Below are 20,961 nucleotides of genomic sequence, written 5' to 3'. Positions count from 1 at the left end.
GACTTGTAAACAACTTAACAAAACCAATAACGATATACTTGCGAACTTCTATGAACACAGCAAACTTTACAAATTGAATTCAAACAAGAACATTCGAAAAACATTTAACTCCATTCTTAAGCCTCGGCTGGATGTTTTCAGGTATACCAGTATCCCATTTCTCAACTTGGTTTGAATGCAACGTGTATTTTGGACACTTTTTTTGTGATGAGTGGATTTCTATGTGGATACTACATCATGGAAGCTTTGAAGAATGGGAAGAAATTCAAGTTCTTCTTGTTCGTGGCACATCGCCTCATCAGGTACGTTTCACTTTTACATGAACATGGCACAAATACATAGTTCTAAAATGTTTAAACTGTTTTAGAGTCTGTGCTAAACACAGTCAAGTTATGAAGTAATAGTGAGATAATATTTGGTAATATTTTATATATATTTTTTCAACAAGTGTAAATATGATAGTATAATTTCGTTTTTTCTTACTCGTGAAAACATTCTTCAAGGTAAATATACGAGGGGAGTCAGTAAATAGGTCACAAACTGATGTGGGATGGCTGATAGGAGTGAGTAGTTTCTAAAGGCGTCATTAGGTGGCAGCACAATTCAGCTTGATGCAGTTAGCAGTCGCTAGATAGCAGATGCACGCATGGGCAACTCAGTTTAAAAATGGCGACCGTGCTCGAGGACTGTATGTACGTGGGGATGGTACGCGTGGAGATGATTCGAGCCATAGGCGTACGCACCGGGGGGGGGGGGGGGTAATGGCGGGGGGGCAAGGAAGGGCAATTGCTCCTCTAATCATGGACGTCCTCAGATTTTTTCCAAGGAGGGACAAACAAGGTATTTTTCCTAGGGGTATTATATCACCCTGATAATATGGTGCCACCTCCAAAAGACACCACTTGAATTTGAAATTGTAGCATTAATGTAAATTACTATGACTGAAATCAAATTGTACGTGTGAAATATATACTTTTAGGTTGACACTCGATTTCTAAGGGGGAGGTTGTAACGACCGCCATGTTAGGCAGATTTAAGGTGTATAGTGGCATTTATTTTATTCGTATACTTTCAAGTTATGAACTTGGAATAAATTATTTATACTTAATTGTTTTCATAATTCATGTATATATTTAAATTTTATCTTATGTTATAATATTATTCGCGTATTTTTGCAACATTTATTCAGAATTTATAGGCTAATAATTATCCCCAATAAAACATGCAACGTTTTCATTGTTTTTGAAATCCAAAATGGCTAGGATTATTTCTAGCTTTCACTCAAATTTTGTTGTTTAAGCACAAGTTAAATACATTTCTTCTTAATGTCGATTTTTGTTCAACAATGTACAAGATTGAAGTAATTTATCTTCGTTATTAACTAAATCTTTATTTAATCATTTTTATGTGCAAGGGCAAATATGATTTATTTGATAAAATCAGTTTAGTTATTTCTATATAGTTTAATTTTGTAATATTATAGCAAAGTATTTCTCCCTCGTTTTCAATAAAATAACGTTTTCCTATTGGTTGTTTATGTTAGGAGTGGGAGAACCACGCTTCGTGTTTCTGGCGATGTAAAAACTTCCACGTTGGCATTTTTAATTGTTGCCAACCTGAATTTTAACTTACTATCGCTAATTAACATTAATATGTTATATAAATTATCAGTTTTTCTTGTATTATTTTATGTTATGAGTTTGTATTGTAAGTTAGAACAATCTGTTATGCTGCGCCTCGCGCTTGAGGTAGCAGTTGAGGACTTGCTATTAACTGTGAAGGCGGTGAGCGGACTCTCGTGTTAAATAAATTGCTTATCACTGCCTGAAAGCGTGCATGACCCAACAAATTTTAACTTTTAACTTGTGCGAATCAGTATGTACGCGCGCGATTCGTGATTATAGATTTTGGCCATTTTAATTATAAAGTATTTGAATTTTATTTACTGTCACGTGTGGCAATTCGGTGATTTCCTTCCTGGAGGAAGGGTGGATCGTCTTAATCCCGATCCCTGGGTGAGAACTGGTGCTCCCAACTGACCAGCTGGAGCAAGAAGCGGTGTGTTGCCTATTCGGATCTCCATATCCTGTAGTTACGAGTGGTGGCACGTTGCAAGGTGTGGTCATCCTTGCTCCCTCTTCGAGCTGTCCATGTCCCTACATTATTATACTTTCACCTATAAATTTAGTGTAGAGGAATCTTATAGCCGTTATAAAACGATATTATACTCTTAAAGAATATAAAGTATTTTCAAGCCGATTAAAGTTCAAAGCAACAACAGGGGAAAGAGGTGTAATGGCGCAATCACAGGGAGGGCAATCGGCATTTCCCCTCCCCAACCTTGGACGGAAATCAATTCTAGGGTTGCAAGGGGGGCAAACATTGAAGTAAATGAAAGCAAGACTAGTAGAATCTAAGAATAGCAGGACAAAAGGGTACTCAAGATGGATTTATTTTTCACGTCTCTCTTACATTATTTCTTCCAGACGGCCAAGAGCACCTGCAGGGCGGCACAAAGGGAAATTGCCCCCTCGATATCAAATTTTATACAAATAAAAATACATTTCGTAAAACTTTTACGCTCGCTTCACTCGCAGTTTCTGCTTTTCTTACAGTCTTACAAGTTCAGAGCCTTAGCTAAGGGGCGGTGGTAGTTGGCCCTGGGAGCCGAACGATCTAAATGAAAGAAATTGTAAAACAGAATGCCATGGCGCCCCATGAAATATCTTGTGCAAAAATTTGGATCTAAAAATTTTCTTTCTCGCTTCGCTTGCAATTTCATTGTTTTCTGTAATGCGTTCTAAATTACCAGAGAGAGAATTTATAGCTACTAAGTAATTCAGACACTTGTTGATAAACTGTTTTGTCTTAAATGCATGAACACAATTGTTTGTAGAGAAAGGAGCGCGGCACATTTCAGAGACAATTTATTAATTCGTTATGGTGCCTCTATGTTGCTGCATTATATACTGTGTGTGTGTGTGTATATATATATATATATATATATATATACAGTGTCACCTCCCCCTTCCCCCTATCAGAGGGTCTGCGCACGCCTATGACGAGCTTACAGGAACTATAAACAGCATGGCAATTACCATAGGGTGTTCTTGCGATACAGCATAATGCATGATAGTTTGAATTTCCGAAAAGTGTGCGCACGATGGTGGCAAACGTTTCGTGGGTGGTAAAAATATTGAATGTGAGGTACGACTGTGGTTGGGACAGCAGCCCAAAGACCGTTTTGGGGGACTGACAATGCAATGGGATAAGTTTATCAATGTGGGTGGAGATTATGTTGAAAAATAAAAACGGTTTTCAAGTCAGTATCTCACTTAGTATTTATTTAATAAACGTTTGTGACCTACTTATTTACTTATCCTCGTACATTTAATGACTGTCCTAAATGGAAAGAAGCACATCATCAAGATCTTGGTATCCTTATAGATTCAAAGCTCACTTTCGAAACTCACATCTCAATCGGCACTAAAAAGGCAATGCGTATGCTATCGAAATCAATAACCCGAAAACATTTTCCATTACTTCAAAACTTTTGTATCCCCCATTCTGCAATACTCGGAAAACATCTGCAACATGGCTGTCCATTCTCATACCTCGGATCGACAGTGTTCTAGCTTTTTCCTCTCCATCGTTCGATATAGAGTACCGGTCGTGACACACCTATCCAAGATAGATGTGCTTGATAACTTACACATCAATATCCCAGAATCTCGTAGATACATTAGAGATATCAAATTATTACAAGAGCTCATTAGTTGAAAGTTAATGTTTAGCATCCCACTAAACGAATTTCCCTCAAAGTGCCTGGATATAAAACACAGAACAAGGAAACTTTCCACACTGCAACTCCCTGACTCTCATACAACGTTCATTATTCCATAGACTACCTAATCAGTTCAACATCATCTCAAACCAAATACATATCTTCAGCTCTGAATCGTCTTTTTATCACCAACTTACAAAACACTGTACATACGTAATGCTATTGTGAAACTGAGTACTGTTCAATCTTTGCATACATTTGTTTAGTTTTCTTTGTTAACATTAGTCTACAGTTTTACAACAAATGAAAGTATTATAGGCAGATATTGAACTCAGGCAGCAAACCTTTTGCACTATGCATTACTGTCTGCAAGGAGTTATGGAATCGTCCGCTAGGATGCGCCTGATTTCACTTCTGGGCGTTTATCTGTGGTTTTACTATTGTTTCGTTCCGGTTTAAAATCTGCTGTACTGGAAATAATTTCACTGAATAAAATAACATGCAACCAACTCCAGATTACATGCACAACATTTATACTCTCATTACTATGAAACGTTTTGAATATGTTATCAACAGAGCATTGTAACGAACCTGAGAGTTTAAGGTTTTATATTTGTAAGGAATTAAGATTTTAAAAAGGTTTGTTACTTCAAATAATGTGCAAGTTGTAACATACAACTATAGTTAGATTGATACAGTTGTGGTTGGAACTTGTGTGTATGTTTAGAAATAGGTCATAATCTGTTCGTGTTGACGTCACTTTCTCATCTCAGCAGAGGAAGTGAACCCACCTGAAAGTTTTTCACCTGACGACAGACTCAGTTAGAAAACAGGTGGAGGTGAAAAATCAACAGAAACGTGGTAACGGTTAATGGAATGCCCGAAAAGTTTAATTTGTAATTATTTTCGTTTCATTCTGGCTATACTCGGTAATAATAATTAAGTACAGAAACTTTCGTGTATATACGTTTGTCTTGTCCAACGTTAATTCTATATGCAAGTGTGTTTAGTGATTGTGATGTGATTTAATATGCTACAGAATTGTTCCTCTTCAGGCAGAAACGTAAGCAAATCTGTACCTTGCTTGTAAGTCCACATACGATAGGAAATATAAGTGATTATAAAACTGCGTCTAACTTCGAATACTGTGTTGTGTTTCTTTTCTACCCAGCAAGCCCTGATGATATGCAAAGATTCTCATATTCTCGACTAAATGAGTAGCGGACTAACTTTCTGACGACAGGTGTACAACCGGGGGACGTTGTAGCATGAACTTTAAAATTTTTAAAAATTTTAAAATTTTTGAATTTTGTTACACTTTTTTTGTGTTATTAATTTGTATATTGTTTCAGATTGTGGCCCGTATACTTATTCACGATAGCCCTATATGCTACTATATTGCCTTGTATCGATAATGGCCCACTTTGGAATAGGGAATTCGTAAAAATGACTGACGCTTGCGTCAAGAATTGGTGGATAAATGTGTTTTATTTGCAAAATTACCTCGACGTAGAAAACATGGCGAGTAAAGTTTATTTTTATTAATTTTCATGATACTGTGGATAATTATATGTGTTATATATGTTGGTAAAATGTGTTATGGTTATGTGGGAAAATCTTCGAATTCTATTTAATGAAATTTTATAATAGGCAGAGATGGAATCAGAAAGAATTCGAGAGAGACGGAGAGAGAGCGAGCGAGAGAAAATGAACGACAGAGATAGAGACTGATAGAACAAGAGAGAAAGAGATAAGGCAGGGAGGGGAAATAGGAAAAGTAAGGGAGAAAAGCGGGGAGGTAGCGAGAGAGCAAGAATAAGAAAAATGGGAAAAGACCGAGAGACAGAGTAGGAAGAAAGAGAGAGAGGGAGAGGGAGAAACGGGCAGAGAAAGAGATTGATTGATGTTTAAGTTCACTTTATGCACAGTAAGGCTAATCGTGACTGGATCTACAGTTTAAACTGGTATCCGAACCACTATGTGCTTCCACCAGGTATAGAACCCGGGACTCCTTGATTTCAAGGCGACAACAAAGGGGGGGGGCAGGCAGAAACAGAGAACAAAGGAAGAGGAAGCGAGAGAAGGAATGCATATTTAAAAAGAGAGGAGAGAGGGGGAAGAGACAAAGGAAAGAGTGAAAACGAAAAGGATAAGAGAGGGAGAGTGAAAAAGAAAGAGAAAACGAAATTGAATGAGAAAAAGAGAGATGGAGGGATTGGAAACACTGACAGAGTGAGAGAAAAAGAGACAGAGAGGGGAGAGGGGCATCGAGAGGGCAAAAGTAAAGAGGAAAAAGATAGAGGGGGAAGAGACCTATAGGGTAATAAATATAGAAAATACAGGAAGGGAGAAGTAAAGCAGAGGGAGAGAAAGAGAAGTAAGATAGATTGATTGATTTGGTTTGTTTTACTTCCATTTTCTGCCACTACTGTCGCCATTAGATTGGATATGGATTCAATCTCGCTCGCTCCTACTCGCTCGCAAGTCTCACTATCAGGCGTATACAATGGAATTGATAGTTTCAGCCCACAATCATCTGTTTCATTTTCATATAGCACTATGTATTGATAAGATAGACTAAACTACATTTTAAACATGGAGATGATACCTATATTCACTTAAGTTTTAATTTCACTGTGTCTTTCACTTCACGATCCATATTTGAGTGCCCACTATTACAGACAAGTTACGGTTATACAGAGGTTGTTCGCTTTATATCAGACCATTGTCGATTCGGTGCTGCCACCTGGCGTATCATGCTGGAACTATGGGTCTGCTGTCGGGAGCAGTGTTGTGTCTGACCTTGTAGGTGAGTGAGTGCTGGTAGTGAATGTTATCAAATGGCGCCGAAAATCAACCGGTATTGGGAGGGTTACGTAATGGCCGTTTTCCATGCTAAGTTTTCATACGTACGCATTGTGAAACTGTATGAAAAGTACCTGGCGGGTTCCAAATGGAAGAAAGTTGTCACAATGGATGAATCATATGTCCATCTCACTGCTGGTGGTCACACATTCAGGCGATCACATACCGTGACATTGACGGCAAGGGGCGCAGCAACTTTGTTCGTCAGTGCAGGGAAAGTTTCCCTCGTGGCTTTATGGTTGTGACGGGATTCGGATATGAGGGTAAGTTGATGATACGCAAGGTGGACAAGGTGAATGCCAGATACTTCCAAGACTCCATTCTGACACTTATCTATCGGAGAGACATCCCAAAATTGTATGGAATGGACGCGAATCAGGTGATGATCCATATGGACAAGGGTTCGAATAATACCGCCAGAACATCACTACGTTTTTATCAGGAAATGGCAGAGGAATTAGGAATTCGTGTCATTCCGTTTGAAGACATTCCTGTGAAAAGTCCAGATGCCAGTCCAATGGACTGTTGGATCGACGTCTTCAACATCGCCGCCCGCGCACCCTGGATGGTCTATGGAAAGCTTGCAGGGAGGAGTGGGACAGAATTCCCATGACTGTCCTGCGCCGGAGCTTGCTGCAATGGAAACTGCGATGCCGGGCGATAGTCCACAATGCTGGGGGTCCAATAGAACATGATCGGTGGTGGCGGCGCGGTATCTCTTAAGGTGAGTACCCGTCAAAAATGGTCGGATATAAAGCGAACAACCTTCTGTACGTGTACTACTGGGCTTCGAGTGTATACCGCTCGTTTTGCCTGTTAGTGCGATATTCGGTTGGGCGAAGAAGCTGTCAATACCGTACGCGTATTTACAAACCCTATAGTGCTGCAGAACCTCCAGCGATATCTGGCTTCTGATTGGCTTTCATTCCGGAAACTTTTCATTATGTATTGTTCCTTCAAAGAAAATAGAGAAAATGTTAAGAGGGTAGGGTTCAAATTTTTCAGTGAAGATTTCATAGATCCATCACAACAAGTTAAGAAACCCTTTAAAATTAAGTTAAATTTTAGCACATTTTTAAAATTAATGTTTTGAAAGACAGAACAGCAAAACTCTTCTTGAAAAGGAATGATGTTCCAATTTTCAACATTATTCAGCATTTTTGTGATATTTATTCTTTTATAACACCATTAAGCCTTGTTTCCATTATAGTCAAAAACTCAATATGCTGTTTAGTTTTATGTTTTAAAATAAATAATATAAATTCTGGCTTGCTCAGCATATTGAGTTTTTGATTTATTCTTTGCTTTGCAAAATTTGCCGTACATTTGGGTTCGTTCAACATATTCTCTGTTATATATTAGCTGCATTATAAATCCAACTGTCCCATTTGCGAGAATTAAATGTAAAATTTCAGAAATATTATCATAGGAATAAACATCCGTTGCCATTACGCACCTATTGTATATTTACTATCTCACGTACATGGTTAGTTATACAGAAATGACGTTTTTAGCATTTGAAGATATGAAAATTTTTCTCATATAATACAGTAGGCTAATTAATCACTTCACATATATTTCAAGCGCTTTCAGAAATATTCAACATTGTTATTTTTCGATGGCTTCATGTTGATTTTTATCACAAGAAAAAGGTTGAATAGCATTTTCCCACACAAATATATATATATATGTTCACATAATTTCAACAACTTCATCACAAACTTTATTACTAAATAAATATAATACTGATGTTTCCATTCTTTTTTTTTTCCTGACAACAAACAAACAAGGAACAATGGAAGCAGAACATAAACACTTCCGGAGCGCAGCCAATAAGGGACTATTCCTCTGGTTCTACAGCACTCTAGGGTTTGTAAATACGCATACCGTACGCTATCTAGCGTCATCCTTGCGAACTATTTGGCCCTGGAGCGAAATCCTCTCTATGCAACACACTAATATCCACAGTAGCAACTTAGAATATGATAGCGTTCTGTGGAAAACGCTGTTAAATTGTTTGTTAATGTGCAATAAATTTTATGTTGTATTCTTTCTTCACAGTGCATGATGCAAACATGGTACGTGGCCTCTGATTTCCACTACTACCTGATCTCACCCCTTGTCGTGTTGTCCCTGTGGAAATATCCAAAGAAAGGGAAGATATTGACGGGGTTTCTTTTCGTGGTCTCAATCATTGCACCGTTTATGATCACTTACGCAGGAGACCTGGATATGACTGCAATGCCATATTTCCCGTAAGTACAGGGAAGAACGTAATTGTTTAAATATATTCAATCAGTGCTCCCAGTTATTAAAATTGTAATAAAACATCCCCCTCCCCACCTACTGCACTGTCTCCATATTAATAGATTCAAGCACTCGCCACTTATCCCGAAACTTGATCAAGTATCTCCCTAACTACACTCTTAGGAATTACCGCAGAAATACAATATTCTACCGTTAAAATTTAACGGTTTGCCTGTTCATTTACAAAAACGGGAGAAGCAACATTTTTTTAATATAAATTTGAATATACGTATCGTATCGTACCCAAGGTATTGAGTAAGTTACAAGTCTTATGTCATTAGTAGTATAAACGTATATACAACCAGGACCGGAAAGTATGAACCCCTCTCATGCAGATTTGCTACACTTAAAACTTGCTCAACATGCCCATATGAGCTTTTTGCTCAAGTGTGGAACCCTGCCTAATCAAAGATTTTTGTAAAAATGCCCTCGGGAATTTCTCGGAAAGTATGAACCCCCTCAGATTGATTTGTCTACACTTACAAAAGGCACTTCAGTAGTTGTATTGATACTACGGACAGTGCCACTTACAAGTGTAGAAAAGGCGAGGCTATTTGATTGAACAATCAGATTTGCTTATACTTAAAACAAAGCCAAGAGAGGCCTATACCCCAATTTTTCAGGTGTGATATGCTCTGATTTTTAAGAAATTCTGAATTTCTAGTGTAGAAAAGGCGAGGGCTCAACAGATAGATTTACCCGTACTTAAGACAAAGCCAAGAGGGGCCTATACCCCTATTCTTCCAGTGTGATATGCTCTTAATTTTAAGAATTTTGAATTCTAGTGTAGAAAGGGTGAAAGCCTCTCAGACAGATTTGCTTATACTTAAAATTATGCCAAGTTCCCGTATGATCTTATTGCTTATAGTGTGTTTTTCTGTCAAAATCCCAGGAATTGAATTCTAGTGTAGCTCAGATTGATTCTGCCATGTATATTAATATAAAGCTTATAGTTACTGGGTTCTGAGGCCCAGTGGAGTGTGGTGCATGGTTTTTATTGCCTTGCAATCAGGAGGCCTCTGGGTTTGAGTCCTGATAAAATGTGAAGCCTCTCCTGATGGCAAAATGTTAATATTGTTGCTTTGTAAGCAAAAGGCTCGGGTTTGAGTCCTGATAAAATGCAAAGCCTCTCCTGATGGCAAAATGTTAATATTGTTGTCTTGTAAACAAGGGGCTTTGGGTTCGAGTCCTGATAAAAGATTGAAAACATGTGGCAAAATAATATGTCCACAAGTGAGATTTTGAATAATTATTGTTAGTTGATAGCCCCCAAATCTGAAATCTTGGTAAAAATGTTTTACAATAATATATTGTATAAAAACTGAATTTCTCAGTTTTCCTATTTTTTCATGTTTTATAACCACTCGCTCAACCATACAATAGGAGAAGAGCGGGTAAGCATAGTTAATTGTTTGCATGCTTTGCCGGCACGCAAGAGACACGCTAGAAGGGAATAATAATGATTTTTCTGTGTGATTCACTGAAGAGGTCATTAATCTTTCTGTGCGTGTAACATGTCCGTAACAAGGAAAATGTAACAAAGATAAAATCGATAAAAACATATTTTCACACAGTGGCAATGAACTGTACCCCCCTCGTGCTAAAAGCAATTCTATTCTGATAATATGAGCCTAGGCAAAGACTTAGAAAATATTATGGCAGTTCAAAATCCAATTTTGTCTGCATAAGGGTCTCAGAACCCAGTAAAATGTGGGCATATTCCATATTGAGAAGTGTTAATATTGTTGCATTGTAAGGGGCTTTGGGTTCGAGTCCTGATAAAAGATTGAAATATGTACAACTGTCCACACATGAGATATTCACTGTTAGCTGATAATACAGTTGAGGTTTCAAAGCTGGTAGAGTGTCTGGGACCTCTCTGACAGCAAAGTGTTGGTATTATTGCTTTGTAATCAAAGGGGTTTCTGTGTTTGAATCGGGTCTCTAGAACTGCTCCGTGACCCTCTCATTTCTCACATCATAAACATACGATTTTTCACCTATGAGAATAACACTTCTTTCTCCTCTGCTCAGACAGATTCGGCCATGTGTGTAAAAGTTATATCTGTATGATTGTTGTTTATAAACTTGTCAAAAATATGGCTTTTTTGTATGAAAACATGCAATCCTGAATACAATTCTGGTTTTGTCTTGTTCTGTTAATATAAACACAAGTGAGACTTACAGAATATTTATTGCACAGTTCAAAATCCAATTTTGAATTGTATTTAGTTGATATAGAGATGAGGTTTTAAACCTGGTGAAGTGTGTTGTACATCAGCAAAACTATCACCAAAACCTAGTTACTGCTGTTGTTTGGGTATAAAAGCACCAGCTCAGCCATTAACTGCTGAACCCAACTGATATTTTTATTAAGTATAAAGTTTGGAATTGAAGCCCAGAAAATCTTATATAATAAACAACAAGAAAAAAATGCCAAAACAAAAATATTGCAATCAGTGTAATAAAAATATATCTAGTTCTCATTGGGCTAGGCATTGCCGTATTTGTAACTCTAGGAAATGCAGAAAGGCCATGAAAATATGTCCAAGATGCCATAAAATATTAAGCAAGGCATATTACAAATGGCATAAGTGTAATTCTTATGTACAGTCATCAGCATTGCCCCCGCAACCATCTACTTCTGGTCTGAAAAGAAAACACGAAGCACCTGTTAATGCTTCACCTGCAAAGCAGCCACGCTATGCACCCATACATAGCAGTTTTAATGCCCAACTTAGGGATTACCGGTTTGTATCAGAGCCAAGATGTGGCATTGAGAATTTCTTGAACAGTATAAATTCTGATCTGCAGGCAATTCTTAATGCACAAAATGGATCTTATAAGCTCTCTCTCAAATTGTTTGTACAATATAAGAAACCAAACGGCACAAAATTTACACAGCCCCACATAACAGAAACTGTACCTGTATATTCAAATTCAAATTCAGACACAATAATAGGCAATTTGATAGATCAATTAAATATCAAACACTCTGAATTTGCGGCAAAAGAGTCAGGATGGAGCCTATGCGGTTCATCACACAAGTTATATGTTCATATTTCTGAATTCAGCCCATTACAAGGATCTACATATTTGCCATTACCTGCCAATATCAAAAACAAAAGAGCCGTGGTCAATATAAAAAACACCGACCAGAAATGCTTTTTGTGGTGTATATTAGCTGCCTTGTATCCAGTTTCAAGGAATCCTGAGAGAATAACTTATTACAAACAGCATGAGCACGATTTTGATGATGTAATGGAGGGTTTGGAATATCCAATGTCTATTCCGAATATTGATAAATTTGAAAAAAGGGCCAGGCACATCAACGGCAAACAATTATCTATTAATGTATTTATTTGTTCCACTGGCAATTGCCCGATAGCACCTCTCAGAATCAGTACAATTGATGATGAAGCTGCAATTCCGATTGATCTGCTCTTAATTGAAGAGGATGATACATACCATTACACTCTAATACATAATCTTCAAGCTTTAGTGAGAACACAACTAGACAAATCCAATACAATATTCAAGTTGTGCAGAAGATGTTTAACTGTATTTGATGGTCAAAAAATGGTAAATGGGATTCGTGAAAAAAATGCAGAAATTGCAAAAAACAAGTTAATTGAGCATCTGAAATATTGTGGCAACCATAAACCTGTTCATATGGTGATGCCCAATCCAAGTGAAAATTGCAAATTCAAAAAATATGAGGCCTTATTGGAACACCCTGTATATATTGTCTGTGATTTCGAATCGAACCTCAAATCTCTTGCATTCTGTAGCCCAGATCCAGAAGAATCTTCAAGTACACCATACCAGCTACATGAACCTTCCAGTTTTTGTTATATGGTTGTACAGGATGGTGTTGTTACTAAAGAATATTCATACATGGGACCAGATGCCATCAAAGAATTTGCACATAGAATAGAAAATGAGTGCCGTGACATAGCATCTAACATCTTAATAATATCAAAGCCTATGTTGCCTTTAACAGAGGAACAGATTGAGGATTTCAACAATGCAGAAAAATGCCCGGTATGTGATTGTGAATTTTCAGATACAAATATCAAGGTTCATCACCATTCTCATACAGATGGTCGATATAAACAGGCCCTGTGTAATAGCTGTAATATTCAGATCAAGAGACCAAGATTTGTCCCCATATTTTGCCATGGAGCATCCAATTATGATTTCCATCATTTGATCAGGTACGAGGGGTTTGAGAAGCAGAATTTAAATATTTTAGCTGAAAATGATGAGAAATATATATCTATTAGCAAGATAATTAAAGTTGATGGTGTTCCTATTCACATAAGATTTCTTGATTCTTACAGATTTTTATCTGCTAGCCTGGCCACACTGGCCTCTCAATTATCTGATGATGACTTGAAAATCACACGTGCATTGTTTCCAAATCAGGACCTGAAATTAATTAGGCGGAAGGGTGTATATCCATATGACTATGTTACAGGTTTTTCTAAATTTGATGAGTGTTCCCTGCCACCACAAGAAGCATTTTACAGCAAAATCAGAGGATCTGGAATCACTGATGAAGATTATCACCATGCCAAATTGATGTGGAAGAGTTTAAAATGCAAGACATTTGGTGATTATCACATGGCTTATTTGAAACTTGATGTGACCCTCTTAGCTGATATAATCCAGACATTCAGAAAATCTTCCATGCAAAATTATGGACTGGACCCAGTGTATTTTTTCAGTGCTCCGGGCCTAGCATGGTCTGCAATGTTTTTCAAAACTAAAATGCAATTGGATCTAATCCACGATCAAGATAAGTATCTGTTTATGGAGAAAGGTATAAGAGGAGGGATGGTGCAATGTTCCCAGAGATATGCCAGAGCAAATAACAAGCATATGCCTGATTATGATCCAGCACGGCCATCAAATTATATACTTTATGTGGATGCAAACAACCTCTATGGTCACGCCATGATGCAAAAACTGCCATATGCAGAGCTTGAGTGGGTTGATAATTTCAAAATTGAAGATCTTCAGAATTTTGATGACAGTGAATATGGCCTATTCTTAGAAACTAATCAGAAAATTCCTGATCATTTGCACAACAAATTTTCTGATCTGCCCCCAATTCCCGAGGTTCAGTGCCCACCTGGTTCTAAACAGAAGAAGCTCATGATGACCCTGGAGCCGAAACAAGGCTATGTCATATATTACAAAACCCTCCAGTTCCTGATGAAACATGGTGTTCAAGTAACCAAAGTTGGCAAAGTCTTGAGGTTCAGGCACTCAGAATGGTTGAAACCATACATTGATACAAACACGGAGCTTCGAACATCTGCAAAGAGCCAATTTGATAAGAGCTTGTTTAAATTGATGGTGAATTCTGTCTATGGCAAAACTATTGAAAATGTCAGAAAACATACCGATGTTAAAATAATTACTGACCCCAGCCGGAGCAAAAAATTGGTTGCAAAGCCCAACTTCAATTACAGAAAAATTTATGATGAGCACATGGCACTTTTCAACATGATGAAAACAAAGATTAAGTTTGATAAACCTATTTATGTAGGGGCTGTGATATTGGAATTGTCCAAATTACATATGTTAATATTGTATTATGATGTGCTGAAACCTTTTTACGGTGATCGTGTAAAATTATTGTACATGGACACGGATAGTTTTATTCTTGAAATTCAAACAGAAGATGTTTATCAAGATATGTCACAGCCTGAATTGTTTAAATATTTTGATACCACTGAACATACAAAGATTCAACAACACCACAACAAAAAGGTGCCTGGCAAGTTAAAAGATGAGACACTTGGCGATGTTATTGTGGAATTTGCTGGGTTAAGTGCCAAGATGTACAGTTTTAAAACATGTAGTGCTGTTGTCAAAAAGGCCAAGGGCATTGGCAGAGTTACTGTGGAAAAAGAGCTTGTATTTGAAGATTATAAAAATTGCATCAAATCACAGAATTCAATTAGAACATCAGAAAATAGAATTCAGAGTGAGAATCACTTGCTGACTTCAAATATTGTAACAAAAGTGGCCCTGGACCCACATGATGATAAGAGATGCATTTTATCATGTGGCACACATACTTTGCCTTGGGGGCATTGTGATTTGAAAAGTGGAAATCAATGCCCAATTCCAGAGCATGATTTGAAATAAATAAACATGCCTATGAACTTATTTGGGTTCAAAAAACAGGCTATTATGGACCTGCCCACACCACAACCCTCTCCTGATTTACAATCTGTAATGTCTAAACTGAGTGGCTTGTTAATTATTCATCTGAACAGCATACTTACAGATGTTGATGAAGAAACAGGCAAAACATTGTACATATTTAACAATAATTTAAATCATTACCAATTACCTGTAGGTGGGCAATTGCAATTTATTACAACTCCCGAGGGTGATGTCAAGATTTCAGTAGGGAGAAATATTTATAGAATTAAGCACTCAAACATGGTTTCTGGCACTGTATATACTGTTTCTGCTGGTGACTGCTTATATATTGAGGTCCCTGGATCCTATGACAAGCTTATACCCTTTTTTATAGAATTAAGAATCAGATACTCTATAATAAATAACCACTAAAAGAAAATGCCTAATGATATATTTGGCCATACAAGACATGAAGATCACAGTGATGAGATTCTGATGCTTGATGTCAGAGTCAAGAAATTAAGAAGTGATTTACAAGCTTTACAAACCACACTCAATGCCAGTCTTCAATTAGAAATTACAAATTTACAATCACAATGCATGGACCCTCTTCTTAAAATTGATTCTGAACTCAAAGTGCTGCTTCAGAAATATACTGATTTGGCAACATTAGATAATTTTCAAAGTTTAGAAGAAGCTGTAGCAGCTCTTCAAGCCAAATTTAAGACCCAGGCCACCAATTCCGAGCAATTGAAACAGCAATTGGAAGAGCAGATAAATAATGTCCAGACACAGCTCCAAACAATTGTCAAAAGCATAAAATCACAAGAAGATTTTGATCTAGTCATTTCCACTCTAAAAGAACAGATTCAGTCACTCCAGATACCTAATCTGGATCCTCTGCACAATGCCATAGCCGAGGTTAAAGAAAAAATTGAGACACTTGAAAATTTTATGAACAATTTGCCATCTTCTGATACTTTGAATTCAATAACTCGGAGTGTAGCAAATATTAAGCTGCAACTTGAAACATATAAAGATTTTGGAAAAATTCAAAGTACCATAACCCATCTTGAAGGTACAATAGCAGCAGTGCAAAGTGATTTGACAAATGTACAAGAAACTCGCCTGCCTGGGATTGTAGATACACTTGTCAGTGTCCAGCAACAAATCACAAAGCTTGAAAACCTCAACACTGAATCTGAGCTGTCACATTTTCATCACTTGATAGATGATATCCAAACAAAACTTGAAATTTTACAACAATCCACACCCACTCAGGCAGATATAGCCCTGCTCCAAAATGCTATGCAAAATGTGGCTGATGCTTCTGAATTAAACAATGTGAAATTGGCACTTGAATCTTTGCAAAATACAGTATCAAATCTTCCTACATCACAGGAACTTAAAAATATTAAGAGAGCAGTGAATCGCATATTGAAATCAGAAGATATCAAGAATATCCAGACAGAGATCAAACAACTCACTCAGACAGTGGCCACTCTACCAACCAATCAACATATTAATGAACTGCATGCCCTGTTTGAGGATATCAGAAGACAAGTCCATGATCTTACTGCTCAAAATTCAAAATTGGCAGTTGTTGAAAATTTGCAACAAATTGTAGCTAATATCAAGCAACAGCTAGGGACCATGGAATCCAATCAAGCAAATGCTCTGTCTGTTTTTGCCACCCAGCTTCAAGAGATTGTGCAACAATACAAGAAACTTGTTGTGGACATAAAGATCAAGCCAGGCCACGATGATGTTGTTAGGACCATCAATGAGCATCTTGAATCTGTAACAAGCAGATTGCTTACAGCAGAAAAGGAAATAACAGGCATAATCGAGAATCCAAAACATACAGTAATTCTTGAATTGTACAGCATCCCCAACAAAGAATATGATTCACCATTTACACCAGGTGGCAAAATATATATGCTGTCCCCTGCACAATTTTATTACCAGTTTTTTGTTGGGGGCACATTGAGACCAATCAAGATCAAATATTGGCATCAGCCACAGGCACACCACTACCCCACTTTATCAATAACAAATGCTGACAACAAAGTGAAAATCACCAGTGTAGAATTGGAGGATTTTACAGATCCCAATACATTAGAAACAGCCTATACTGAAGATGATGGCACTTTGGAATTTAAAATACAAATAGGGGACAAATTATATTTAGAAAATCCTGTAGTCTCAGCTGCTGAACACCCCATAGTTGCAATATTCTTGTTTACATATTATGTCTAGACAAATTATTGTTGATGAATTACACAGACAGGCCAGACATAATTTTAAGAGACTCCCAGTAGTCACAAAGGGTATAGATGATTTATGGCAGAGCGACTTGATTGAAATGGCAACTGGACAGTTGAAAAACTTAGACAAAATCAACAAGGGTTACAAGTATCTACTCACTGTAATAGACACATTTTCAAAATTTGCCTGGGCTGTGCCACTCAAATCCAAGACTGGAAAATGCGTTACAGAAGCCTTCAGGACAATCATCAATCATTCAGGAAGATCCCCGCGCTATTTGCAAACAGATAATGGCAAAGAATTTTATAATTCAGTGTTTCAACAATTTATTAAAAGCCAGGCAATAAAACATTATTCGAGTTACAGTGACCTCAAAGCCTCAATTGTAGAGAGATTCAACAGAACCTTAAAAAATCTTATGTATAAACAATTTACACTGCAGGGTAATTATAAATGGCTTAATATTCTTCCAGAACTTCTACATAAATATAACAACTCGGTCCATTCCACAATCAACATGAAACCCTCTGAAGTAACTTCATCTGATGAGCAAAAATTGATCAGCACTGTTTATTATCCTAGATACCAGGCAACAACAAGAAAGGCCAAATACAGGGTGGGTGATCAAGTAAGAATCAGCAAATATAAGCACTTATTCAAAAGAGGCTTTACAAGAAACTGGAGCACCGAATTATTTACAGTGGTTCAAGTTAAACCCGGGACCCTTAACACATATATAATAAAAGATCACCGAGGAGAAATTCTCAAAGGCAGGTTTTATGAACAAGAGCTCAGCAAAACTAAACAGCCTGACACATATCTCATAGAAAAAATTATCCGCAGAAAAGGCAACAAGTTACTTGTCAAATGGCTGGGTCATCCAGAAAACAGCTGGATCGATGCAGACAAAATAATAATATGAGCACCTGGGATGTTATAAAAAGGCTGCCAGAACCTGAACAGCAGAATAAGAGAAATGGCAACTTGCTGCCTGATAATATTAGGTGTCTTATTGTTGGGCCATCTGCTTGTGGCAAAACTACACTAATGGTTGATAATTTTTTATTGGCACCCAACTGGTTAGACTGGAAAAACAGGCACTTGTATGTTTTCTCTAAGAGCTTGGAACAATTAAAATATCAGCAGTTGATGAAGCTATATGATGGATTGGATATAGCCACTTTTGAACCAGATGTTAAGCCACTTGATGAATGTCTCGATAATTCTGTTGTTGTGTTTGATGATGTTATACTGGATAATCAAAACAAGGTTAGAAATTTCTTTACACAGGGGCGGCACAAAAACATTGATTGCTTCTACCTGGCACAGACTTTTTCTAAAATACCGAAGCAACTGATCCGAGACAACAGCAATTTTATATGTGTGTTTCATCAAGATCATACCAACCTCAAACACATACATGGTGAATATGTAGGTGGGGACTTGAGCTACAATGATTTTTCCAAGTTTTGCAGCAGGTGCTGGAACCAGGACAGTTATGGGTTTGTCACAATTGATATGACAAGAACACCTAATACTGGAAAATACAGGAATAAAATCAACGATTTTCTAGACGTTGAGACATATATAAATAACCATGAAACGACCAGTCATTGATGATCTTAAGTTAAGAGATTATCTTGTAAAAAGATTCAAGGGATGGAAATCAGAGAACCGAGGAATTTATGAAAAACACAAACAAACAGAACAGCCTGTAATTGATGCTATTAATAATTTAGGTAAGAATATCAAAACTGTTACAGAGCAAAATCAAGATTTGATCACGGAGCTTGTACCTGTAGCTGCTAGGAACATATTAGATTATCCATTCACCCCACTTTCCAGTATTCATACACCTAGTCCTGTTGCTCCTAGAAGAATTGAAGCTACACAGGATCCAATTGAATTGGGTCTTCTTGCTCAAAAATATTTAACCACACCTAAAGACAACAAAGATGAGGTCTTTGGCTTATATGCTGACACAGAGCTTGATGGGAGCATCATACATAGAATTGGCAATTTCAGAGTAACTTTTATGGGAGATGATCTGATTGTTTATTCAGAATCTCGTCTCGGAGAAAAAGGTGGTTTTGTTAAGTATCCCGGCACACCTGGATTGTGGGAACTGATGACTAGGAAAAGGCCTGGCAGCTATACAGATCAAGATTATGAGTATTACAAAGAAATATTAATAAAATCAGATGCTCTATACCAGAACAATGATCCCACACAAAAAAGAGTCAAGTCGAGCAGTGGAGCAAAATACAATAATTTAATCAAGCCCATATGGTCACAGATCAAGACAGGGAGTGGAATCAAACAATACAACACCCTGCCTAAAGAATTTGTGTGGGTTGATGATGTCAGGAAACTTGTAGATAGGTTGCTGGTGATAGCTGGGGAGGAAAATGCTGGCAACCACAATTTTTACAATGAAAAGGTTGGAATTATGGACATGATAAGCACAAAATTGTCTAATTTTATAGTGAATGACCCTAAGGGGATTGGATATCTCATAAAAATTATTAATACTCTACCCCCTAAATTTTGGAATATTTCTGAGGGTCGGGGCTTGGTTAATGACATTATAAACAAGCTGCCATTTGAACTTCATATTCCAGGCTATCAGTATTGTGGTCCAGGCACAAAATTGGATCATAGATTAAACAGAGGTGATCCTGGTGTAAATCCCCTAGATGCTGCTTGTAGAGACCATGACATAGCATACAACACACATTCTGATCTTGACAAGAGACATGTTGCAGACAAGAAATTAGAAGAGGCTGCATTTGGTAGATTTGTAAGCAAAGATGCTTCTTTAAGTGAGAGAATATCAGCATTGGGAACCACCATAGCTATGAGCACCAAACAAAAACTGGGGTGGGGGCTGTGAATATATATATAATAAACCTACAATGAAGGCCAAGGGTGTTATGTATCAAATACCTTATGCAGGTCTCAAATCTCTTAAAACTATTGACAGTCTTTTAACCAAAAAGCAGCGCAAGAAAAAAAAATCTTGTATTGCAAAGGGCCATGGTATGAAATTGTTGCTTAGTACCCCCCAATTAAAAAAATTACAGCAATCAAGAAAAAAATCACATGTGGGGGGTTTCATATTTACCATCCCTGCCATCTTAGCTGCTCTCGGGGCTGTTGGGAGCTTGGCTGGGGGATCAGCTGCCATAGCAAAAACAGTAATAGATGCCAAGAAAAATAGGGCAGAATTAGATGAGCAGAAGCGCCATAACCTGGCAATGGAGAAAAAAGGCAAAGGTGTTAAGAGAGCCATGAATAAGTTTAAAAAAAACAAGAGCCGCTTACAAACCAAGATATTGAAGCTTTGATCAAGCCACTGGGCATCAAACATTTTAGAGGTGTGTACATGTCTGATTCTTTACCAGAGCAACCACTCAACAAAGAGTGTGGCATTGTTAATTTGGATGAGTACAAAAATCAGGGCACTCACTGGATCTGTTATCTTAAATATTTAAAAAATGAGGCATTTGTGTTTGATTCATTTGGAGGTGTTCCACCTGAAAATTTAATAAAATATCTAAAATCAGCTAATCTTT

The 20,961-nt window shown here is 37.4% G+C and overlaps 1 protein-coding gene across 1 annotated transcript in view; it reads left to right on the top strand.

Annotated features, from left to right (window-relative positions):
* Positions 1-20,961, top strand: part of LOC145993744 (nose resistant to fluoxetine protein 6-like) — a 64,691-nt gene that overhangs the window by 15,628 nt on the left and 28,102 nt on the right. Inside the window, exons 6-8 of the mRNA XM_083129496.1 lie at positions 142-302; positions 5,137-5,305; positions 8,711-8,904. Of these exons, the coding sequence (XP_082985622.1) occupies positions 142-302; positions 5,137-5,305; positions 8,711-8,904 (524 nt within the window). The remainder of the gene's footprint in view (positions 1-141; positions 303-5,136; positions 5,306-8,710; positions 8,905-20,961) is intronic.

The sequence above is a fragment of the Lepisma saccharinum genome, chromosome 10, assembly GCF_977018435.1.
Source record: "Lepisma saccharinum chromosome 10, izLepSacc3.1, whole genome shotgun sequence".
Lineage (NCBI taxonomy): Eukaryota > Metazoa > Arthropoda > Insecta > Zygentoma > Lepismatidae > Lepisma > Lepisma saccharinum.
The sequence above is the reverse complement of the archived record's forward strand: the minus strand, read 5'-3'. Positions and strand labels throughout refer to the sequence as shown.